The 20,327-nt window shown below is 34.9% G+C and overlaps 1 protein-coding gene across 1 annotated transcript in view; it reads left to right on the top strand.

The window, feature by feature from the left end:
• LOC129216723 (uncharacterized) overlaps positions 1–20,327 on the top strand; it is a 38,107-nt gene that overhangs the window by 6,227 nt on the left and 11,553 nt on the right. The window contains exons 4-5 of the mRNA XM_054850940.1: positions 9,574–9,715; positions 15,336–15,485. Coding sequence (XP_054706915.1) covers positions 9,574–9,715; positions 15,336–15,485 — 292 coding nt within the window. The remainder of the gene's footprint in view (positions 1–9,573; positions 9,716–15,335; positions 15,486–20,327) is intronic.

Here is a 20,327-nt window from a genome sequence, read left to right on the forward strand (position 1 = left end):
TTCACACCTTTTTGGGGTAAAATCATTGTTAATTTCGATGCAAACTCAAGTGGTGTTATAATTTGGCGGACACTTGGCGATATATCGCCAGTCTTTTGCGACAAATTTGTCGATTTTTTTTAAAAATCTGGTTTCAAATTGGCCACTGTTGGGGATATTTAGAAAGTTAACTATTGAATCACACTAAATTTTCCAATAATGGGGAAATACCATTAAATTGGTGTAAAAGGAAGTCATGTGATGCACACATCAGTTCGTTTATGCTTAGGTCCCAGAAAAATAAAATTAGCTTTAATAAAATTGAAATTTTATGAATCACAAAAATATGGTTCGCTTCAACCAGTTTTTTCTCGGCGATTTATTTCCCCATAGCCGTAACATTGTATTAACCAAATATTTAGGTTTTTTTTTTCGGTATATTTAGATTATCTTTGAAGCAAGAATAGTTATAAGCGAGTTTGATTGTATTTAGCCGGTGTTAAATTTCAGTTAGATGAGTTTTCATATTGATGACGCAACAAAGTTGTAATTGATTATTTTTTAAAGATGAAAGTTTCACAAATCATTATCCAAAGTCATAATTTAAAATCTTACAGAATTCACAGGAAGGCATAAATCATAGGATATAACTTATGAAGCAATGTAAAAGAAAATTCCAAGCAATAAATGCATGAAAACTTACACAAAAGTATTCATTTTTAGGCAAGTAGCGTGGTTTCTGCAAACGCTGAAGGCACAGTGACTCGAAACTTTTCCAAAAATACTGGAGAATTGCCAGGAACTCATTGTGTAATGCTAGATAAAACTGCTAAAAAGGATACAAAAGTATTGGAGAAAACGCCAAAAAATATAACTGTTACCCAGCAAGAACCTAAAATACCGGGCAAACAGAAGTTGAATTCGAAACACATGGTAAGTTTTTATTTTATAGCTAGAAAGTAGTGATATGTCGGATCGTTAAAAAAGTAGATCCGCGGATACGGATCATTAGTGTCAAGATCCGCGGATACGGATACGGATCTCATTTTTTTAACGCAATTCAACTATCCAAGTGTAAAATATGTTACGGAAGGTATTCCCGTCAGAATAATGGTAGTTTCTTCAAAAAATGTCAACTGCGGCAAAAATATAATCAAGACTATGATTTACTCTTTAAAGAAATCTCCGTTAAAATTGAGGGAGAGTTGGAAGGAATGGATCAGCGCTGCATTAATGCTTAGATGGAATGTGAAAAATTATTTCTAGCTTACTCGGTAGATGTAGAATACAGGAGCAAGAGTGTAAAGCTGCTACTGGACAGGCTAGAAATATTTTTTCCCATTTTATTTCAGCATAAATGCAGCGCTGACCCATTCCGCTGAACTTCTGCGACCGACGAAATACAGAGCCGGGAACACCTTTACAAACAGTAAATAGAGAATTTAATCTCATTTTTTTCAAAGGATGCCGAGAAAAAAAATGAGGAATAACAGAAACCCCAAATCAATAACAAAAACTAATATTAAATTAAAAATTAAAAAAACAAAACATGTCCCAGAGAGCCGACCTCATATTAAGATGAATTTCGCGGGTCAGAACACACATTTGTTAACAAATATGAACTGATAGCAGGTAAAAATTTTAAATCATTGAGCTTTTTCTCATTATCTTCCGACTATGAAATCGCTACCTATCACGCGTATAAAGGTTTAAAATTGCATTTAAAACTTACTTAACAAGATTACAGCTCCTATTGTACATAAGTTGGAAGTTTCAAATAAACATCAGACGCAGAAAACTTCGTTATTTTAATCAGGGCCAACATTTTTAACGTACGGGTAAATTTTTACTACCATAATTGTAAAAAATGTTAAATCGGTTTTTAATTAATATCTCCGGTAATTAAAAATCTACAAACACGAGGTCAAGCTAAGAACACTTTCGATCAAGTCACCTTTTGAACCAAAAATGAACTATCAAAATCCGTTCATCTTTTTAACCGACTTCAAAAAGGAGGCGGTTATCAGTTCATACCGTATGTATGTTTTTTTTTTTTTTTTGTTTGTCCACTCATAGCGTCTCACCTAGTGAACCGATTTTGATGATTCTTTTTTTAATGGATAGAGGATGGCTCAACTTAGGTCCCATTACTTTGTTTGACCATATTTGTTCTTTAGAAAAAAAGTTATGGGCAAAAAACAGTAAATTTCCCTATTAAATGATTAAAATGATATTGTAGCGAGGTTCGCACTTTTCATCCGTGGGTAACGGTGGCTCAGTGGTAGAACTCTCGTCTCACACACGAGCAACCCGGGTTCAAATCCCGAGTAGGACAAAGTGAATTTTACTAAAATTTCGTTTCTACTGTTTCCCGAATTTTCTCGAATGTTCTATTAATTTCTGTATCTTTTCAAGTCTGGAAAGTTCCAGCACTTTTTCAAGTTGTTTATAAGGAGATGTAACGTTCATTCGTGGTTCTGAATAAAGATCTCGAGTTGAGACTAACGAGTATTCGCTTTATTTGGCTTTCACATTGTCTTCGCTATCTTCATCTACGCGGCAATATGAAACTCATTGTTATAAAAGTTTGGTGCCATATAACTGTAACATTAATAGTAATTGTAATGATAATTTTGAATAAAGGCTTTTCTAAAGCAATACAGTGATATAGAGCCGCACGTTTTACTAGGTAACTTCTTACTTTTACTGAAATATCTACATTTACACTAAAAAGAATGAAATAAAAAAATTTTGAAAAAAAATAGAACCGACTTCAAAATTGCTCTAAAAAGTGAAAAATAATTTTATTCTTTAAACACCATCGATAATACTTTTAAACATAATTTTTGAAGTTGGCGCAAAAACAAAAAGTTAAATCCATTGTAACCATGCTTCGTTCATATTTTTATTAAAAAATCATCCAAACTCAGGAACGAAACATTTATATCGTTACTCAAATATGCTGTCATCAATGCGTAATGCATGTGGTATTGAAGAAACTGGACGTGGTTAAATTTATACTTGTAGTTGAGTTATGGCTGTGAATGATTTTATCGATCGTTTTTGCGCCAACTTCAAAAATTATGTTTAAAAGTATTATCGATGGTGTTTAAAGAATAAAATTATTTTTCACTTTTTAGAGCAATTTTGAAGTCGGTTCTATTTTTTTTTTCAAAATTTTTTTATTAGGAGCTACGGTGCCACAAAAAGACACTGATACACACTTTTAAAACTTGTTTCCCCTTCCTTCTTGCAACGGGGGGGGGGGGTACAAATTGGCTTCAGACATGATACCTTATGATTTAAACAGGGAATAAAACCTAATTTAAACGGAATTTAAGAGTCTTTTATTCAAATATTTAATTTTTTTTAGAATAGAAATGATCCTTTTAATTTCCGTCAAAAAACTAACGGATACGGATACGGATACAGATCTTTATTTTCCCTCGGCTGTCCGCGGATACGGATACGGATATGATATCCGGAACATCACTACTAGAAAGTCGCCCGTCAAGGTATGACGGGTGAAAATTGCTTCTACATTTGAACGAAGTCATTGCCTGTTTTGGCGATACTTTGATAGTTGAAATTATAACCCTTACGGCCCTATTCTCCATACCGTCACAGCACGGAGATGAAACTCGGCTCCCCAAAATCGAGAAGTAAGGAAAAACTAGTTTCGAACGCGGTGCGTACAAAGAATATAGATAAAGGGAGAAGAAGTTCCACTTCGAGACCAGTTTGTAAGCTCCGCACAGAAAAAAAAATACTAACGAAAACATGTTTTGGGCCTAAAGCCGACATTTAGGAACAAATTCGTCGCCAACGGTGAACTGGCTTATTCTTCAAGTCATTTCAAGCACGAATTATCGGAGCCGAGTTTTAACCAGGGCTGTGGAGTCGGAGTCGGAGTCAAAGAGTCGGAGTCGGACTTATTTTGGGGTTAAGGAGTCGGAGTCGGAGTTGTTAGAAAACATGCCGACTCCGACTCCGACTCCGGGTTTATTTTTTTCTTTCCTTTTCACTGACTCTCCTTGCATTTTTTAAAAACTGACTACCAATTGTTTCGATTACATGTATAAAAAAATACTAATGAAAAAATAATTGCCATTATGGCAATCAGCTAGCTTGAGTGCTTACCGAATTTTCTGTAGCCGTCCCCTAGTTTGCTTGCTTTTTAACTTAACTAATAGCAACTGTCAGCAAACGATTTTGTTGCCTAACAATTTCAAGTAATCACTTTCAAATAAAAATAGAAATGTAGTGTTTTGTTCAATCTCAGTTATAAAATAGTAAAGGGAACGTAACAATTTAGTAAGTCGAGGCCCGTAGCTCAGTTGGACACTTTTGAGGGTAAACGGCAAATTCAAATAAGTTCTGGCGCGAAAGCACCAATCCAAAAGATCCAATGAAATAATATAATGTTTTTTTTTTCTTTATTAAGACTATTTCTATAAGCTTGGTTCTCACTAAAAAGTATGGAACAAAATAAGTGTAAATGATTTCTTGATTACAACACTCAATAATTGCAGTTAATCTTAAAATCTTCACATTAAGGTTAATTCTAAAGCAGCCAATAAATTGAAAATGTAGTGAAGAAGAAATAAGTACGGTAAAATCTATTCGTACAAATTTGTATACCGCCGCATTTTGTGTAAAATTAGCTCCTGGCGTATATGTGCCCTATTTTCGTTGAAATTTTATTGATGAAATATAATTTAAAATACATTCGCGAAAATTTTCAGAATTAAAGTATTTATATTTTTTATAAACTCTGAAATTAACTTTGGGTGTCGTCTATCAGATGAGTGTCATCCGGAGCAAACCACCCCCTCTCAAGAACTTGGATTTAGAAAAAAAGCTTTTTTTTCTCTCAAGTTACAGCTTTCAAAAATTAAAAACACACGATTTGATCAATATCTATTTGTTAAACATTAAAGGGGGGCAAATTACAAAGAATCCTTTTCAATTTTTTTTAAAAGGGATTTTTAAGTCATCTCACTTTTTAATCGTAACTATTGGAAAATTTGATTTTTTAATTGAATTTCTAACGTCGTATGCGTCTTGGGTTTACAATAAAAAACAAAATACGAAATTGTTACTAAGAGGAATCAATATTTCAATCTTTGTTTAGAGGTTGTCCCCCTTCCCCTGAAGGGTGAGAGGGAGTTGAAAAAATACAATTCAAAAAAAAAATAATTTTGGAGTCGGAGTCGGAGTTGGAGTCGGAGTCGGAGTCGGGCGTTTCAAAAATCCAGGAGTCGGAGTCGGGGTCGGAGTCGGAGTCGGTCAGTTTCATTCCGACTCCGCAGCCCTGGTTTTAACTGAAGTAGAAATGAAACGGCTGTTACCATTGGGTAGAGTGACTCACGTGACATTTTCTACCTGACTGCATTCCACGTGGTAGTACATTCGCGCGCTGAAGAATGATTGACATATAATAAGAATTGGGAGTGCAAAATGGATCTATAGTTTATGCAATTATTTTTTATTAGACTCAATTTGAAATTTAAAGACATCAATGCATTTTTTTTTAAGTTTCTGGAAAGAAGCTTAAAAAGTTATTTCATCTTGTTATTAATTGTTTTTTTTTTTTTTTCATCTTGTTATTAATCAAGAAGAAATAAAAACTAATTCAATAATATAGTCACGTTCTTGGCAAGGGTTTCATCTGGGCCGGGCTGTAATTTACGAAATCCCCCCCCCCTCTTTCAAAAGTTGTTTTATGTAAATATTAAGTTCGTGTTTTTTTAGAAACATCAACTTATTTTTATTTTGGCGTTGTAACCATAGTTATAATTAAAAAACGAGTTTAATTACGAATAATTAAAAAACGAGTTTAATTACGAATAAATTCTATGTAAAATTTGCCCTAGACGCATATGTAACGTGCCCAGTCCAAGCGTAATATTGTGCCGTTGTCCCCCCCCCCCCCTCTAGATATGCTACTGATTAATATATTAGTCTCTTTTTAATGTTGAAAATCTGTCAGTCATAAATGTTTTTTTTTTCTTGTGTGTGAAGTAAACATTTTTGAATAATATAGGAGCTTAATATTTTCTACTATGTTGTGTATGCATTTGAAAGAAAGAAAGAAAGAAAAGAATTAAAAACATAGAAAAGAAAAATAATTTACAATATTATTAAAAACTTGTTACAATGTATTTGGCTTTAGAACCCGATCCCCTCCCCCCTTTATCTGTTCCATTTCGTAAAGCATTTGTTAACATTTATTGTCTTTAAAATCCATAAACTTATTAATACAAACGACACAGAACAAATTCATAAACTGCATTTTGCCCTGCATTAGTTTATAGTTTTCCATGTGAAGAACTTATTTTTTCAACAATCTATTCCTTTTTAAGAGTTGAACAAATAATTTTATATTTTTTATCATCCAAAAATTCAAGGGCACGCATATGGGGAGGGGGGAGGGCAAGTTGAGACTGAAGCCCCCCCCCCCCGTAGAAATTAGAACTTCCTTGCTTTTAGTACTTTTTTTCTTTGCTAAAATGTAAAAAAATTTCTTTTCCAGTCATTATTGAATGAGTAAAAATGTCAAATTTTATTCACTCTAATCTGTACTGAAATCGGTTTCCACGGGAAAATATCCTGCTAAAACATGTGGAAAATATCTGAGCCCCCCCCCCCTTAAAATTTTGCATATGGACGCCCATGTAAAAATTCCTTGTTATCATTCACACCTTAATTTTTACAATCACTTGTTTTCCAAAGCTCTTTCTCATCCCCTATCTTGTAATTATATGCGTGTTTGTACGCAAAAACAAAGTCACATTCTAATTGCTTCTATATTTACATTTCCTAGCATAAAATCAAATGTTACTTCATTCATTGAGAATATTTTTCCACATTAATGTGTTCATGAAGCTAGTAATAGTAATTTCATCTGCAATTAAAAATCTCATGAACCGTTTCATTTATAATTATTTGAAACAAAGATAATTTTATATTCGTTTAGATATTATTGTGTTGCGCATTGAAATTTTGAGGAACATTCAGCTCCATTCTGTCATTTTCTGTCTGGGAATGATTTATGTAATTCGTCGTCTCTCAATTGGACAAGATACCTTGCTACTTCAATAGTTGATCTGAGTAAAAAAGTTGCAACAGGTACTACTGTTTAAGAAAAGTGATTTTTCCAGGGGTGCCCCCCCCCTCCCAAAGAGCAAGGGCACACCCCTCTTTCCCGAACACTACAAAGGCCCCCCAAATTGGATGACCCCTCTAAAAAAAGAAGAAATTATTCCTTGAACCCCCCTCCCCCCGAAAAATTTCATGGCATATTCTGCGCTATGATCGCTATGATTCCCCCCCCCCTCCTCCCCCAGCCGGGATGAGTACTCCTGATTATTTTGCTTACAGACCATTTTTCATTTCCCCAAACTCATAAAAATAATGGCAAGTGCTATTTTGTCAAATTTTTCACAAATTTAAAACAAAATTTTAGCAATTATTAAAGCTCCATTGTGACGTTATATGACTATAATTCAGGGAAGAATTTGTTTAAAAAACTATTAGCGGTTTAAAAATTGTTTGACCAGCATTTTAAGGTTGAGCAATGCTGCATTAAAAAAAAAAAAATAAGTTTTCGTGTTACTTTAAATTTTTCAGAAATCATTTGATAAAGGATAGTTTGTAATGGACGAAAGTGTTCTAAGATATTCTCTCAAAAGGGGCACCTATCCCCCCCCAAATAGTTATTTTTTCATGCAGTATTCTTTTGTAACGTTTTTGTTGTTAATTGAGGCGAAAGTTTAAAAAACGAAGAAACGGTGCGGCAGAAAGAAATCAGATTTCAAAGAAAAAAAAAGAAAAAATATATTTTCTTACCAATCGCAACTTTTCCGCGCTACAGTGATATGGAAAAAAAAATGATTTTTTTACACCATTCTGTTGAGAGTTGCATTAATGTTTTCGGCCGTACTTTTTGATAACACCTATAACGAATGTTAATTCTGATTAAATTTTGAAATTAATCTTTGTTTCTCTGACATCAAGAATGTTTATAGCGAATGTTTATCAATAGTTTCTAGCATTTGCAAATCGCTCAAAATAATCGAAACAGCCGTCGTCCATTTTGTTTACTCACAAAGGAATGATGGGAAGGAAATCTAGTTTTAAACCGTCGAAGTCCCGGTTACAAGCCGAGCTCTGGAAGTGGGCGTTCTTCGTTGGTTCTGTGATCGAGTTTAACGCCAACCCGAAATAGAGAATAGAGTAGTTTCTCCAGTGGATTAACCCTAAACTCCAGTAGATAGCATTTCTTTTCTCCGTTCCCCTGAAATGACACAGTCTTACCAGTAAAACATTTAAGTTACCGGATCGAGTTCAGTCTTGTCACAATAAAGCCTTTCCCTGCATGTTAAACATTACCAACACATATTATCAAATTATCATGCCGTGGCGCGAGTTTCATTGTTGAAACACACAGGTGACTCAATCATCGGCTGTTATATATAAAAGGATGACTTCTTCAAACTATATATTTTATGTTTGCCTAAAATGGAACCACGAAGTAAAAACATTGACAGTCTTGAATTAAACATTACTTTCCAACAAATCAGCATAGGGAAGAGACCAACCTAGTTACCATTGTACCAATCACTAGACTAGGATCTGAGAAAAAAGAATTTTTTTCTCCACAAGGAGTCTTCAGTACATTAACGGAGGTGGAAGCATAGAGTGATAATGATACCCTTGCTGAAATTTTTGTTCTTTATGCGTTTTTTTCTTCTTTTTGTTCAGCGACTTCTGTATGTCTTCACTAGAGGATACTACAGTTCAAAATTAGGTCATTATCTTTTCTCGACTCTGTTTCACAGACGAAAAGCGCATCAGTATTATTGCCTTTCATAAATGGCGAAGGAATAACTTGCGCAGTAGCTAACGCTGCGGTTAGTTATTGCGCTTGCGCAATTACTAACCGCAGCGCTCACAGTAAGGGCTGTAAGTAAACAGTCCGAAAAGTGCTGCCAAACGACATTCAAGAAATTCTCTTTTTAGTTTTGTAGGAAGATTATATTACGATAATGTATGCATACATTATCGTAGATGATGTAGAAAATAAAGTATGCGAATAAAACTTTACTATCACTAAAATATGCATTTGAAAAAATTTGCGATTTTTTTTACAAAGTAATATTTAGAACTGATGATTATCTTCGTACTTGTTTTCTTTTCGCATTTAGGTGAATAATTCATGTAAGTTCCTGCCACTGTCACAGATTTCATCCGATCCTAGCAGTATTCGCACGATTGCAGAGGAATCCCAAATCGCGGAATGCACCCAAGACAGAGGTGATGAAGAAGATATTAGGCTCGAAACACTTTCGGATGTACGGGGAGATGAAGCAATAACTGGAAACACTGCGGGAAATATCGGTGGAATTACAAAAACTACCATCGAGTCACTGCCAACAAAAAACAAATCTAAGCCACAACATTCGAGGTTCACGATTAAATCTGCAGTGAAACATAACTCTGCAACTCATAGATCAAACTCCATGGAGGAAAGCGCAAATAACTTAGAAGAGAATGATATCTTTGGTGATTTCGAAAATCATTCGATTCCAGAACTTTCAGCAGCCGGGGAGAGGATTGAGTCAGACGACAATGAGTCCACTCAAATAAAAGAAACGGAGAAGGAGTTTGTAACGCCTGAAATGAATGAAACAGATGACGACGCAGAAGGAAGAGTTACCCTTGCCAGCGAGATGTCTGAGTCCATTTACAATGATCAACAAGAGACAGCTTTTGTGCCCAAAGGCAGAGAGTTGCCAAGAACTCCAGTACCTGTAAGAAGGAGTTCTTTCCAGATTGAAAGCGAAAATGATATTAACTCAGCAACTGAGGTAGAAGTTAAAACAGCAACAGTGAAAAAAGTAAATACATTTTTCTTCTTTTTTATAAATGTAGTTATGAGCAATGTAAGCTCGTCGCAAAATTCCATTAAGGTTACTCTAAAGTTATCGCCATCTTCATCGTCCACAGCAAGTTCTTGATGTGCCATGCATAAAACATATAATATGTTAATAAATAGTTGCTCAAATCCATGGATGCAATGTTTCAGAGAAGTAACAATAAACTTCTCTGCCTAAGACTATTTTGCGACCGTTTTGGGACAAAACCGTTTCTTTTGAAAATACATTTAGCATTTGAAAGATTTAAAAATAAAGTGTATGAAACGTATGGAAAATAACATGTTTGATTATACTAATGGAATCAAATTAATAGAGCATGTCTTTTTTTTTCAGAAAACTAGTTTTTTTTTTCCACGGCACTCTTATAAAACAATTTATAATCTCGAACCATGATTTCGAAGTAACTACTTCATTGCAAAATTTTTATACATTCTATAAATAGAATTTACTCACTTGGAAAAATAACGCCATAGCTTTCAAATTTCACAATGCCATGGCACGAATGTTTTCATTTGAATTGTATAACAAACGCATCGAAAATTTCTTGCAAACTTAATAATAGAATAGCGACAAAATATTGTTCTCAAAAATAAAAACTAGAAGTAAAACTTCTAGCAAAACACTCTAGATTAATTAAATTACAAATTGAAATTATTAGTACACAATTAAAATTTGATGTTCTATGTTGCAAAGTAAATTAACTGTGATAGGTTGAAATAAATTACGCCATCCAAAAAAAAAAAGCCATTAGATTTTACTTATTTTATTTTAACCATTATTTACTATGCTTATTCTTCTTAACATAAAGCCAAGTTGTATGGTTCACCGAAGTGTTTTCATTGTATTTTATGAAGCAAATATTTATTACTACTTCTGTATGAACTCATGCATGCTTTTAATAATGCTCGAGACTTTTTTTGCGCAGAGTTCGAATACAATTGCGAAAAAATTACAAAAGCATATAAAGTCGAACATTTCAAAAGTTAAATCCATCAGTAAAAAAGGAGATAAAGAGAAAACGGAAGATTTGAAAGCAATCAAGAGAGAAGATGACGTGAAAAAAGATTCATCTAAATGGAATGGTTGCCAATGGAAGTAAGTTTTACTGATTACAACCTATAAAATAGCACTGAAAAAATTGTGTCAGCATGGAAATGCATAGGTGGCAGTGAGAAGCAAAGGGAAGTAGCAAAATAAAAAAATTGGAGCTAACCTGTACAAATAACCTGTATTGGGGCAAGAGATGGTACTAGTAGCTCTGGTAGGTGCCTCAAAACAGCATGATTTAGAAAACATTTTCAATGAAAGCCTACCTAGGACTTCATCTTTAAACGCGTTTTACGCAAAACTTGAATTTATCCACATACATATCTTGGCTTCTCACCTCCTTACATATATTGTTTTAGTTTTTCAGAAAACATGTTTCATTGGTCTCTTAGTTCATCAGTTGGTGTTTTCACTTGCGTACTTGCTTTTCCATTAGGGAGTTTTTTCGTTTCTGATAATTTTGCTTTCAGGATGTAAAACAGCTATCAATAATTATTTAATGTTAACATTGACATTATATTGTGAATGTCCCACATTCAAAATAATTTGAAATATTTTCTTATATAAGAGAGTGGTATCATGCTCATGAATTACCAGATAATTATATGGAATTTTCTTTCATGGAGGAAAACCAACATTTATACATAAGCAAAACCCCCAACTCCAAAGAAATTGCACCACGTTAATTAACAATAGTCTCAAAGGCTTGACGTGGTGAGCATCGTCGTGCTCTGTGGAGGGGAGTAGAGGAATGTGGGGCAAAGCGAAATGGCGAAATATTTACTCCGCTTTTAGCGCCACTTACTTTTAACCACGTAGTAACACATGTAGTCTATTCCAGTCAAGAAAAATTACCTCTGAAAAACAAAAAATATGACAATACAAGCGATTTTCAAAAATTGATACTCAAATTGTTGATATTTTATTGTATGTCAAAATTATTTTTTATAATATGAAATGATTTTTTCAAACATTTTAAATATTAATTGGGATCTTCTGGTGTTCGGTGTAACATTTATTAAGTTAATATTTAGCTTGTTTGTATTTTTATATTTTTCATAATTAGTGCATACGGGGCAAAGTGGATGGGGCAAAGCAAAATTAGTTCATTTCGTTTACTCATTCAATCATTTACTAAATTACTTACTTTTCCATTTATTATCTAATTTATTTGCATTTCTTCATTTAATAATTCACTTATTACTTCATTCATTCTCTATTTTATCCACTCATTTTCCCCCTCATTTATTAATTAGTTAATTTATTTATTCGTTTATTGTTTCATTATCTTTTCATTTATTCAAGTATCATTTTATTTGTTCACTAATTTGTTCAACAATATTTTTCACAATGGAATAAAAAATATTTCGCATACGAAAAATATTTCACTTTTCACTTTGCCAAAAAAAAAAAAATTCAATTTTTTTTGTTTTATTGCAAAAAATAAAATAATGCTGTATTATAAAATACAATGTTCTTTCTTTATGTACTGTAATTTTCAAAACAAATTTCCAATTTGTTCACTTTAAAAAAGCTCAGTCATCTTAACTATTTCACTTTGCCCCACATTCCCCTACATTCGTGTGTCGTGGAGGGGAGTACATTCATAATGGAGGCTTGTGAGTACTATTCAGTAAACATTTCGCATTTAGTTCCAAATTGACCGACATGATTTTGCTTGACTAGAAAAACTATTCAAATTGTGAAGATGCACTTAGCAGGATTTTCTCACGCTCTTATCAGACAATTGCAAGACAGCTGCATGTTTAAGTGCCAAACGCTTTGGAGACTCCTGAGTGGATGAGTTTTCATTGTAGCAATAATCTATACTACTATTACAAAGAGGAAAGATTTGTTTGTGTGTTTGTATCGTATAGGCTCTAAAACTACTAGACCGATTTGAACCATTTTTCCACCATTAGAAAGCTGCATTATCAGGAATTATAATAGGGTATATTTTATTTCAAAAACACTTAGTTTAAAAAAGTTATATAATGTTTTATGTGATTTTTAGTGCTTTTTACCCAACAGACCCCGAACCAATTGCGCCAGATAAAAATTTTTTGTACTAAAATGTAGGAAATTTTATTTTAACTGTGATGAAAAAAACAATTTTGCAGATAGAGCTATTTTTGTATTTTTTGTCTTGCAAGTCAACGGCAGTATGCTTCACAATCGAGAGTTTTAGAATCGAGCATTGAACGTTCGCAACGTCTTGCTGATAAAAATGCCAGAACCTCAAGAGCTCGCGCGAGGGAGTCTAGCGCTGAACGGTCCTTGAGACTTGCCGGACAAAATGCTAGAACCTCGCAGGCACGCGCTTCGCAAACAGGCCTGAGCGTCTACAGCGAAATATGTCACACAGGGAAAGGCAATGAATATCAGCGACTGGAGTGCGTAACCACATTTTAGCTCACAGTCGAAGATCAGCTTTCAGTTACAATCCACAAATTGAATATGCTCACCAAATCACTATTCAAATTGGAGGAATGAGTAAAACTTGCCCCTTAAATAATTTACTACAATAAAATATAACAAGAACCTTAGCTACAGCAACGTGTGGCCGGGACAGCTAGTGTCTCTATAACTTGACACCCAAACGTAAATAGTTTTCTATCAGGAACAGGATCATATCGGCCAAGTAGGAGCCGAATGAAAAATGCCCGCTGACCAGTGACCACCGAACGACAGTTACGAATATACGCCTCGACAACACACTATGATGATCACGGCGCATCGCCATTGTAATCCCAGAAAAAGGGACGTATACTGCTATCGAACGATACTACGTCCGCAGCCTTATCCTTACCACAGTTCACACAGCGCCCTCTACAAATACGGGAGGTTGATATGCCGGACCCTGTGATTGAAAAAAAAAAATAAATAAGTGAATTGGCAAGACCCCATAGTTTTAAAGCAGAAAATGTAACAAGAAGAATACAGTGGATTCTCTCTATCTGAACACTCTCTAATGTGAGCACCCCGATAATCTGAACACATTTTGACAATCCCGGCGAAACTCCATAGACTAAACATAGGCCTTCGTCTCTGTACTATAATATGAACACTCCAGTATTATGAACGCTATTTTTAATCCCCGTTCAATTACTACCTCTCTATATACTGAACATGTTCACAATCAGTACTCGAGAATTTCTATGAATCAAATTGGAAAGAATAAAATACATTCAGAATTTTATCAGTGATCAAAGGGCACTAAGGGGAAGAAGAGAAATTCTTTTCCTACATATTACTGCATCAGAAAATCATTCATCTGAGCAATATGAGCTTAATTTTTCTGTCACTGAGCTATATTTCAAGAACATGAGCTTTGTATCAAGTAGTATTAAAGAACTTTAAAGTTCGATTACCTTCAAGCGATATTCAGCTGAGAATCACTGAAAAACATTTTTGATTAAAAAATTTCATTACAGCGCATAATTTACTGGGAATGCACAACGCAAAAATTAATTACATTTTTTTCCAGGTGTTATATCGAAAGCTAAATTGTAATATTTTTTTGTTGAATGCTGTGTTAAACTTTTTAAAGTAAAAGATGAATGAAAGAGTTTAGGTCCTACTGAGATGAATTAGACACGATAGAGATAATTCATTAGATAGCACTAGCCACCAATCTAAAATCCATCACCTCTATTTTAGTAACTGGTATAGCTCACTAGGCAAAGTACTGTACATAGACCTTTAAACACAGTAGAATAACTATACATACATTATCAAGTCTTTCCCTATAATGAACACCCCCATAGTCATCAAACTTTTTTTCGGACCCATGAGTGTTCAGATTAGGGAGAGTCCAATGTATTGCAAAGAACTATATTTTAAGCAAAATACATTTTTAAGCGTCCGAAAAATACACTACCATTAATTAAAAAGAAAAGGAAAGAAAACAAAATTTACATATTCATGGAAAAAAATGAAACAGTAGTACACTCAAACTCGTTTTTATGCGGTGAATAGAGACCACATAAAACAAGTCTCGCGTAGAAAATAACTCACAAACTTACGGAATAACTAGGAATTGCATCTTTAAACGAAATCAAAATGAACCATGTGGCGATAATTTTGCCGAATTGTCAGACAAAATTTCCAGAATAGAGACATTTTTGGGAGGTCACAGACACCTTCCATCTGGATGTCCCTGTCGTCACTTGAAGATACATACTCGTTTTATAAATAATTTCGTCACTAGAGTCCCAATGTGATTGAAATTTTCATGTACAGCCGGAAAAAAATCACACAAAAGAAAAAAAAATCGCTTTAGAAAAGACCGCAAAAAAACAGATTTGAGTGTGTTTCTCACTAAAGTTAGTGCTTTTTATTTCTTTTATTCCATTTTCTTTTTCATAGAAGAGACCTAGAGTACGCTTCTAAAGCAGGCACATGCTCTTGGGCTGAAAAATTCGAAGAGGAAATAAAAATTCTGCAGCCTTATCAAAGTACTGAAGTCGCAGAAATTGCTATGAAGAAGGCATTAGAAGATTTGGACGGAAAGAACTGGTATAAAAAATCCTTTTCAACACATTACAGCTCCAAAATAACAATTAAAATAAATCGGCATAATAATAAAAAATAATTGGCATAGTAATAAACTAATGAATAAACTTAAAATTCTCCAAGACTTGACAAAGACGCACATAAGTATAAATAACAATGTGTGTTACTGTAACTTTTTTTTCATCTTTCACAACTTAAAATATTCTTGCATTCCAAAAGTATAATTGCAACAAAAATTCAGAACGTTTCTCCCATTGCTGAATCAAGACATTTTTGAGGTGACTGAAAATTTCAGTTTATTATGTAAAAACCAAATTCGACAATTTTTGTCCCGTTTAAAGAATATTAGACATTACTATTAAACTGCCAGAGAACTGCATTCTCTCAGAGCAAGGCAGTTTGACTCCCTGCCCCCTGCCTCTGGCTTTATGTTTAACTCACTGGTTGTTTTCCCTGCTTAGACACTGTTTTGGCAGAGAAAAAAAAATTGCAGACTTCAATTACATTTTACTGAATATATATACAAATGCTGTTTCAAAAAATAAATTTAATTTCTCGCTGAATCTTATGATAGTGCCAAAGCAGCCAATGAAATCGTTAAAATTTTATAAAGTAAAAAATTAGGAATGAATTTCCAAATTGACGGTAAAAACTTCGAGCAAAGGCTTCATAGATTTCAGTTGATTAAAACAAAGCAGAAGTATCACTGTTTTATAATTTTTTTCTCTGCATTAATTCACCAAAATCATTGAAGTTAAAGTAAGCAACTAGTGGTAGGAAAGATTTTGTTACTTGAAATTTTAAAACTGTAGCCACATTTTGGTCTTTTATATAAGGGTTGCCCAAATGAAAAGTGGACAAGTGCAAAAACATCAGAATGAATGGTTCATTGGTTCAATTAGAGCGTCACTGCGCAAGTGTATAAAGAGTGGTATGAGGTATGCATTTCAAATGCTATTCAGCGGTTGAACCTATTTGAAGTAGAGTAAATTGTACAAAAGGAAAGTCGTGCTGTCCATGGATGCGTCCAGATCGGAAAGCGCGGTAGTACGGATAAGAGGGGCAAACGATATCAGATCTGCCGAGAACGGGCCCAGCAAACATCGCGATCACCAATGATTCCGTTGCCTTCGTTAATGAAACGATCCGAGCTACGAAAGATTAAGAGACCCATGAAATCAATGACGAACTCAACCTGAGTAAAAAGAACGGTTCACAATATCATACAGAGAATCATCCCAGGAAACCCAGACGACACTAAACACATTTTTCGTTGGGAAGTTTTGGAGCACCCCCGTTGAGTTGGAACTTGTCAACCTGTGACTTTCATATCTGAGGCTACTTAATAGAGCATTACAAGGGAAACTTTTCCATTCGGAAGATGGATTGAAGGAGGCCGTGCAAGACTTCCTCAGGAATCAACCCCGGTCTTCCTACAGTGGAGGCATCGACCTGATACTGCAAAGCTGGGACCTGTGCTTCAACGTCCACGGTGATTTCTTTTGATTTACATTAAAAGTATTATTTTTATTCAACCTGTCTACTTTTCATTTGGGCAACCCTTATAGTTTTACTTTAGTAAGATTAGCAAAGTCAAAAAACATTAGTGCCCAGAATCAGGGCCGCACCAGACGTTTGTTTCGGGGAGGGCTTTACAACACAATTCCCATAATATCTATATGATCAATAAAACTCGATTTTATTCATATATTCTATTGGTTTTGGTTACAATAGGTTTTTTAAATGAGGAGATGCTACTTTAAAGGCATCACTAAGAAAAAAAAAAAAAAAGACGTGTCTTTTAAATAAAGAAAAAATGTTGCGAGCTTTACAAAACGTTGCCCTGTGGAATATATGATGTCTTCTTAATAAATCAAAGGAGGAAGAAAAGGTGTCGGCACTCATGTACGTGCATTCGATCGTTTGGCACTTTCAAATTTAAAGAATTTTGATGTTTTTGTTAGCGTCATGTACATAAAATCTTTATGAAAGTACGGTTTTGTAAGAAAAGATGTTCACAGTGACTACGGTAAAAATAAACACTGCAGATAAAGAAGTGAATTTGTAAAACTCGTCAATAATAATAATAATATAATTTTAAACGAAAGTGAAAAAGAAAATGAACAAAACAGTGATAGTAAATTTTTTAGCAAAAACGTATAATAGAAATTTTTGTAATAGTTTTGAAATTTTTCGGAGTGGGTTTAACCCTAAAAACTCGCCTCTTAAATACGGACATTACCAGAATATATTGATGTTATGAGCATGCTATAATAATGTAGTAAATACAGTCTGGTCATTGATGAGACGTTAAGGCAAGCATCCGGCTTACAGGCAGAAATGGACACATCTATTACTTTTCAGAAATGCCAGTTTGTCGTTGCAAACAAGTTTGCTGTTGCCTCTTAATTAACAAGAGTCACACTGGAAAAAAAAAAAGAATCACGAGCATAGTATATTTTTTTTCCCTCCCTTATTCATATAGAATCGTCTTAACTGGTTGCTTGCCAATTCCATGGCAAGCGTAGTCAGCTGATATGTGGTGAACGAGAACGGTGAGTTCGGATCGCAAAAGTGCTCTGAATGGACTTTCCAGACAGATCCCGGGGATTGGTGAGTGATAGTGAACGGAGGGCGGTACCCCCTAGTATGTAAAGGTATTTTCAAAAAAACTTGGTATTACCAAAGAACAGTGGAACCTCTTCAGTCCCAACAAATGGAGACCGAGGAGGGTATGGGGTATCAAATTGTTCGGATTACAGAACATGTTGTGCTTCTAACCTATCCGGTACATATGAACAGCTAAGAAGTGCTTAAAATTGGTCAGAAGTGTTGTGTTTATTTAAGTAAAAGTAAATAAAGAACAAAGGAGCATTACAATACAAAATATATATTAATTAACATACAACGCAGAACAGTACTGTATCACTGTGCTGTGCATAATCTGCTAAGCAACCAAAATTTTAAAATTAAAAGAAGTCGCTTATTTTACTCTGAACGCATGATGAAGTGCGTGTTCGGCTGCCAAGTCTCGTAATACGATATTATTAATTTTATTGACAGTATATATATTGTTACAAATCCTGTAAATAGTAATTATTGTAGTAACGTAACCTGTAAATAGTTTCCCGTAATGAATATACAACCCCTTTTTCATATGGCTAAAATATACGACCCCTATTCCCTTTTTGTTCATTGATAAAATTTGATAACGGTCAACGCATTTCGAGAAGCGTGTGGAATATTTGAGAAATTTCTTTTCGGTGTATTTAAGCCGTTGGCGATGGATAAACAGTTTAGTTTCGATTGAGGATTTCGAACTGAGCGTGTGTATTTGCTCTGTTTATAGCGAGGCATTTCGCTGTGTTGTTTTCGTATTTGGAAGTAAATACGTGTGTAAACGTTGAGTTTACGGTGTTGTGTGATAATTGCTTAATTGCTGATGAATAATTTAGCAGTTGTTGAAGATCTTTCCTGTACATAGTGTAAATAAATTTCCTGTGTTTTTATCAAGAACTGTGTCTTCATTTCAAGAAAGTGGAAGTCGCACCGAATCCGGTACAATTTGGCGCCCAACGTGGGGCTACTTCGGGACTTTCTTGCAGTAAGTGTGACTTTGGACATTTTTTCATAAAGACTTTTTAAATTTGGACTTTATTTTTATGGTGATTACTCGCGCAATGGATGAACAATTAAAACAACTTCTTGATGCAATCAACTCTGTTAAAAATGAATTGGCGGCTAATCAAGACCAATTAAAAAGTGATTTGACTGCAAGTTTTACTGCAAATCAAGAACAATTAAAAAATGATATGGCGGCTAATCAAGAACAATTAAAAAAATGATATGGCGGCTAATCAAGAACAATTAAAAAATGATATGGCGGCTAATCAAGAACAATTAAAAAGTGATCTGACTGCAAGTATGTTGGCAAATCAAGACCAGTTAAAAAGCGATTTAACGGTGCTGAAAAAGGACTTAGCGTCTAACCAAGAGGAAATTAAAAACGACCTTATTTCGGTAAAGACTGTGATGGAAAATAAATTTAATGACATAGAGCATCGAGTTGATGCTATTGAAGAAAAATTTGATACCGTTGAAAGCCGATTCAATGCTGTAGAAAATAAATTAGAAGAAGAAGATAGAAAATTTCATCAACTTAAAGAAAACATCTTTAAAGACCTGGAAAGGAGATTGGCGACCGCGGAAAGCAGCTCTGTACAGTTTGGCGCTCCCACATCAGTTGCTCGACCGTCCATTAAACTTGCCACATATGATGGGAAAACTTCGTGGCAGGTTTACAAAACTCAATTCATGATAGTGGCGGAAGCGAACGAATGGGACTCTGCTACCAAGGCCTGCCACCTTGCAGCATCCCTGAGAGGTGACGCAGCGGACATTCTTCAGACCCTTCCGGACAGCCAGCGCCTGGATTTCGCCGCCCTCACATCTGCGTTGGAGCTTCGCTTCGGTGAGAAGTGCCAGAAAGATTTCAGCCGACTCCAGTTGAAGTCCCGTTTCCAGAAAACCGGGGAAACCCTGCAAGAGCTAGCGGCGGACGTCGAGAGATTGTCTCATCTTGCTTTTTGTGACTGTCCTGCGGATGTTCGAGACAACCTGGCACTCAACTACTACATCGACGGGGTTCGAGATCCGGAAATCCAGAAAGCTCTACGGATGGCGGATGTCAAAGACCTGAATTCTGCCGTTGTGTATGCGATGAGATACGAGGCCGCCCAAGAAGCAACCCGTGTGGATCGCCATCTAATCCGGACTCAGGAAGCTGATGAGTCTGATTCCAGGTCGTCCCACCTCGCTGAACTTGAGAGACAACTCGGTGACTTG

Source organism: Uloborus diversus, chromosome 2 (genome assembly GCF_026930045.1).
Source record: "Uloborus diversus isolate 005 chromosome 2, Udiv.v.3.1, whole genome shotgun sequence".
In the NCBI taxonomy this organism is placed as follows: Eukaryota; Metazoa; Arthropoda; class Arachnida; order Araneae; family Uloboridae; genus Uloborus; species Uloborus diversus.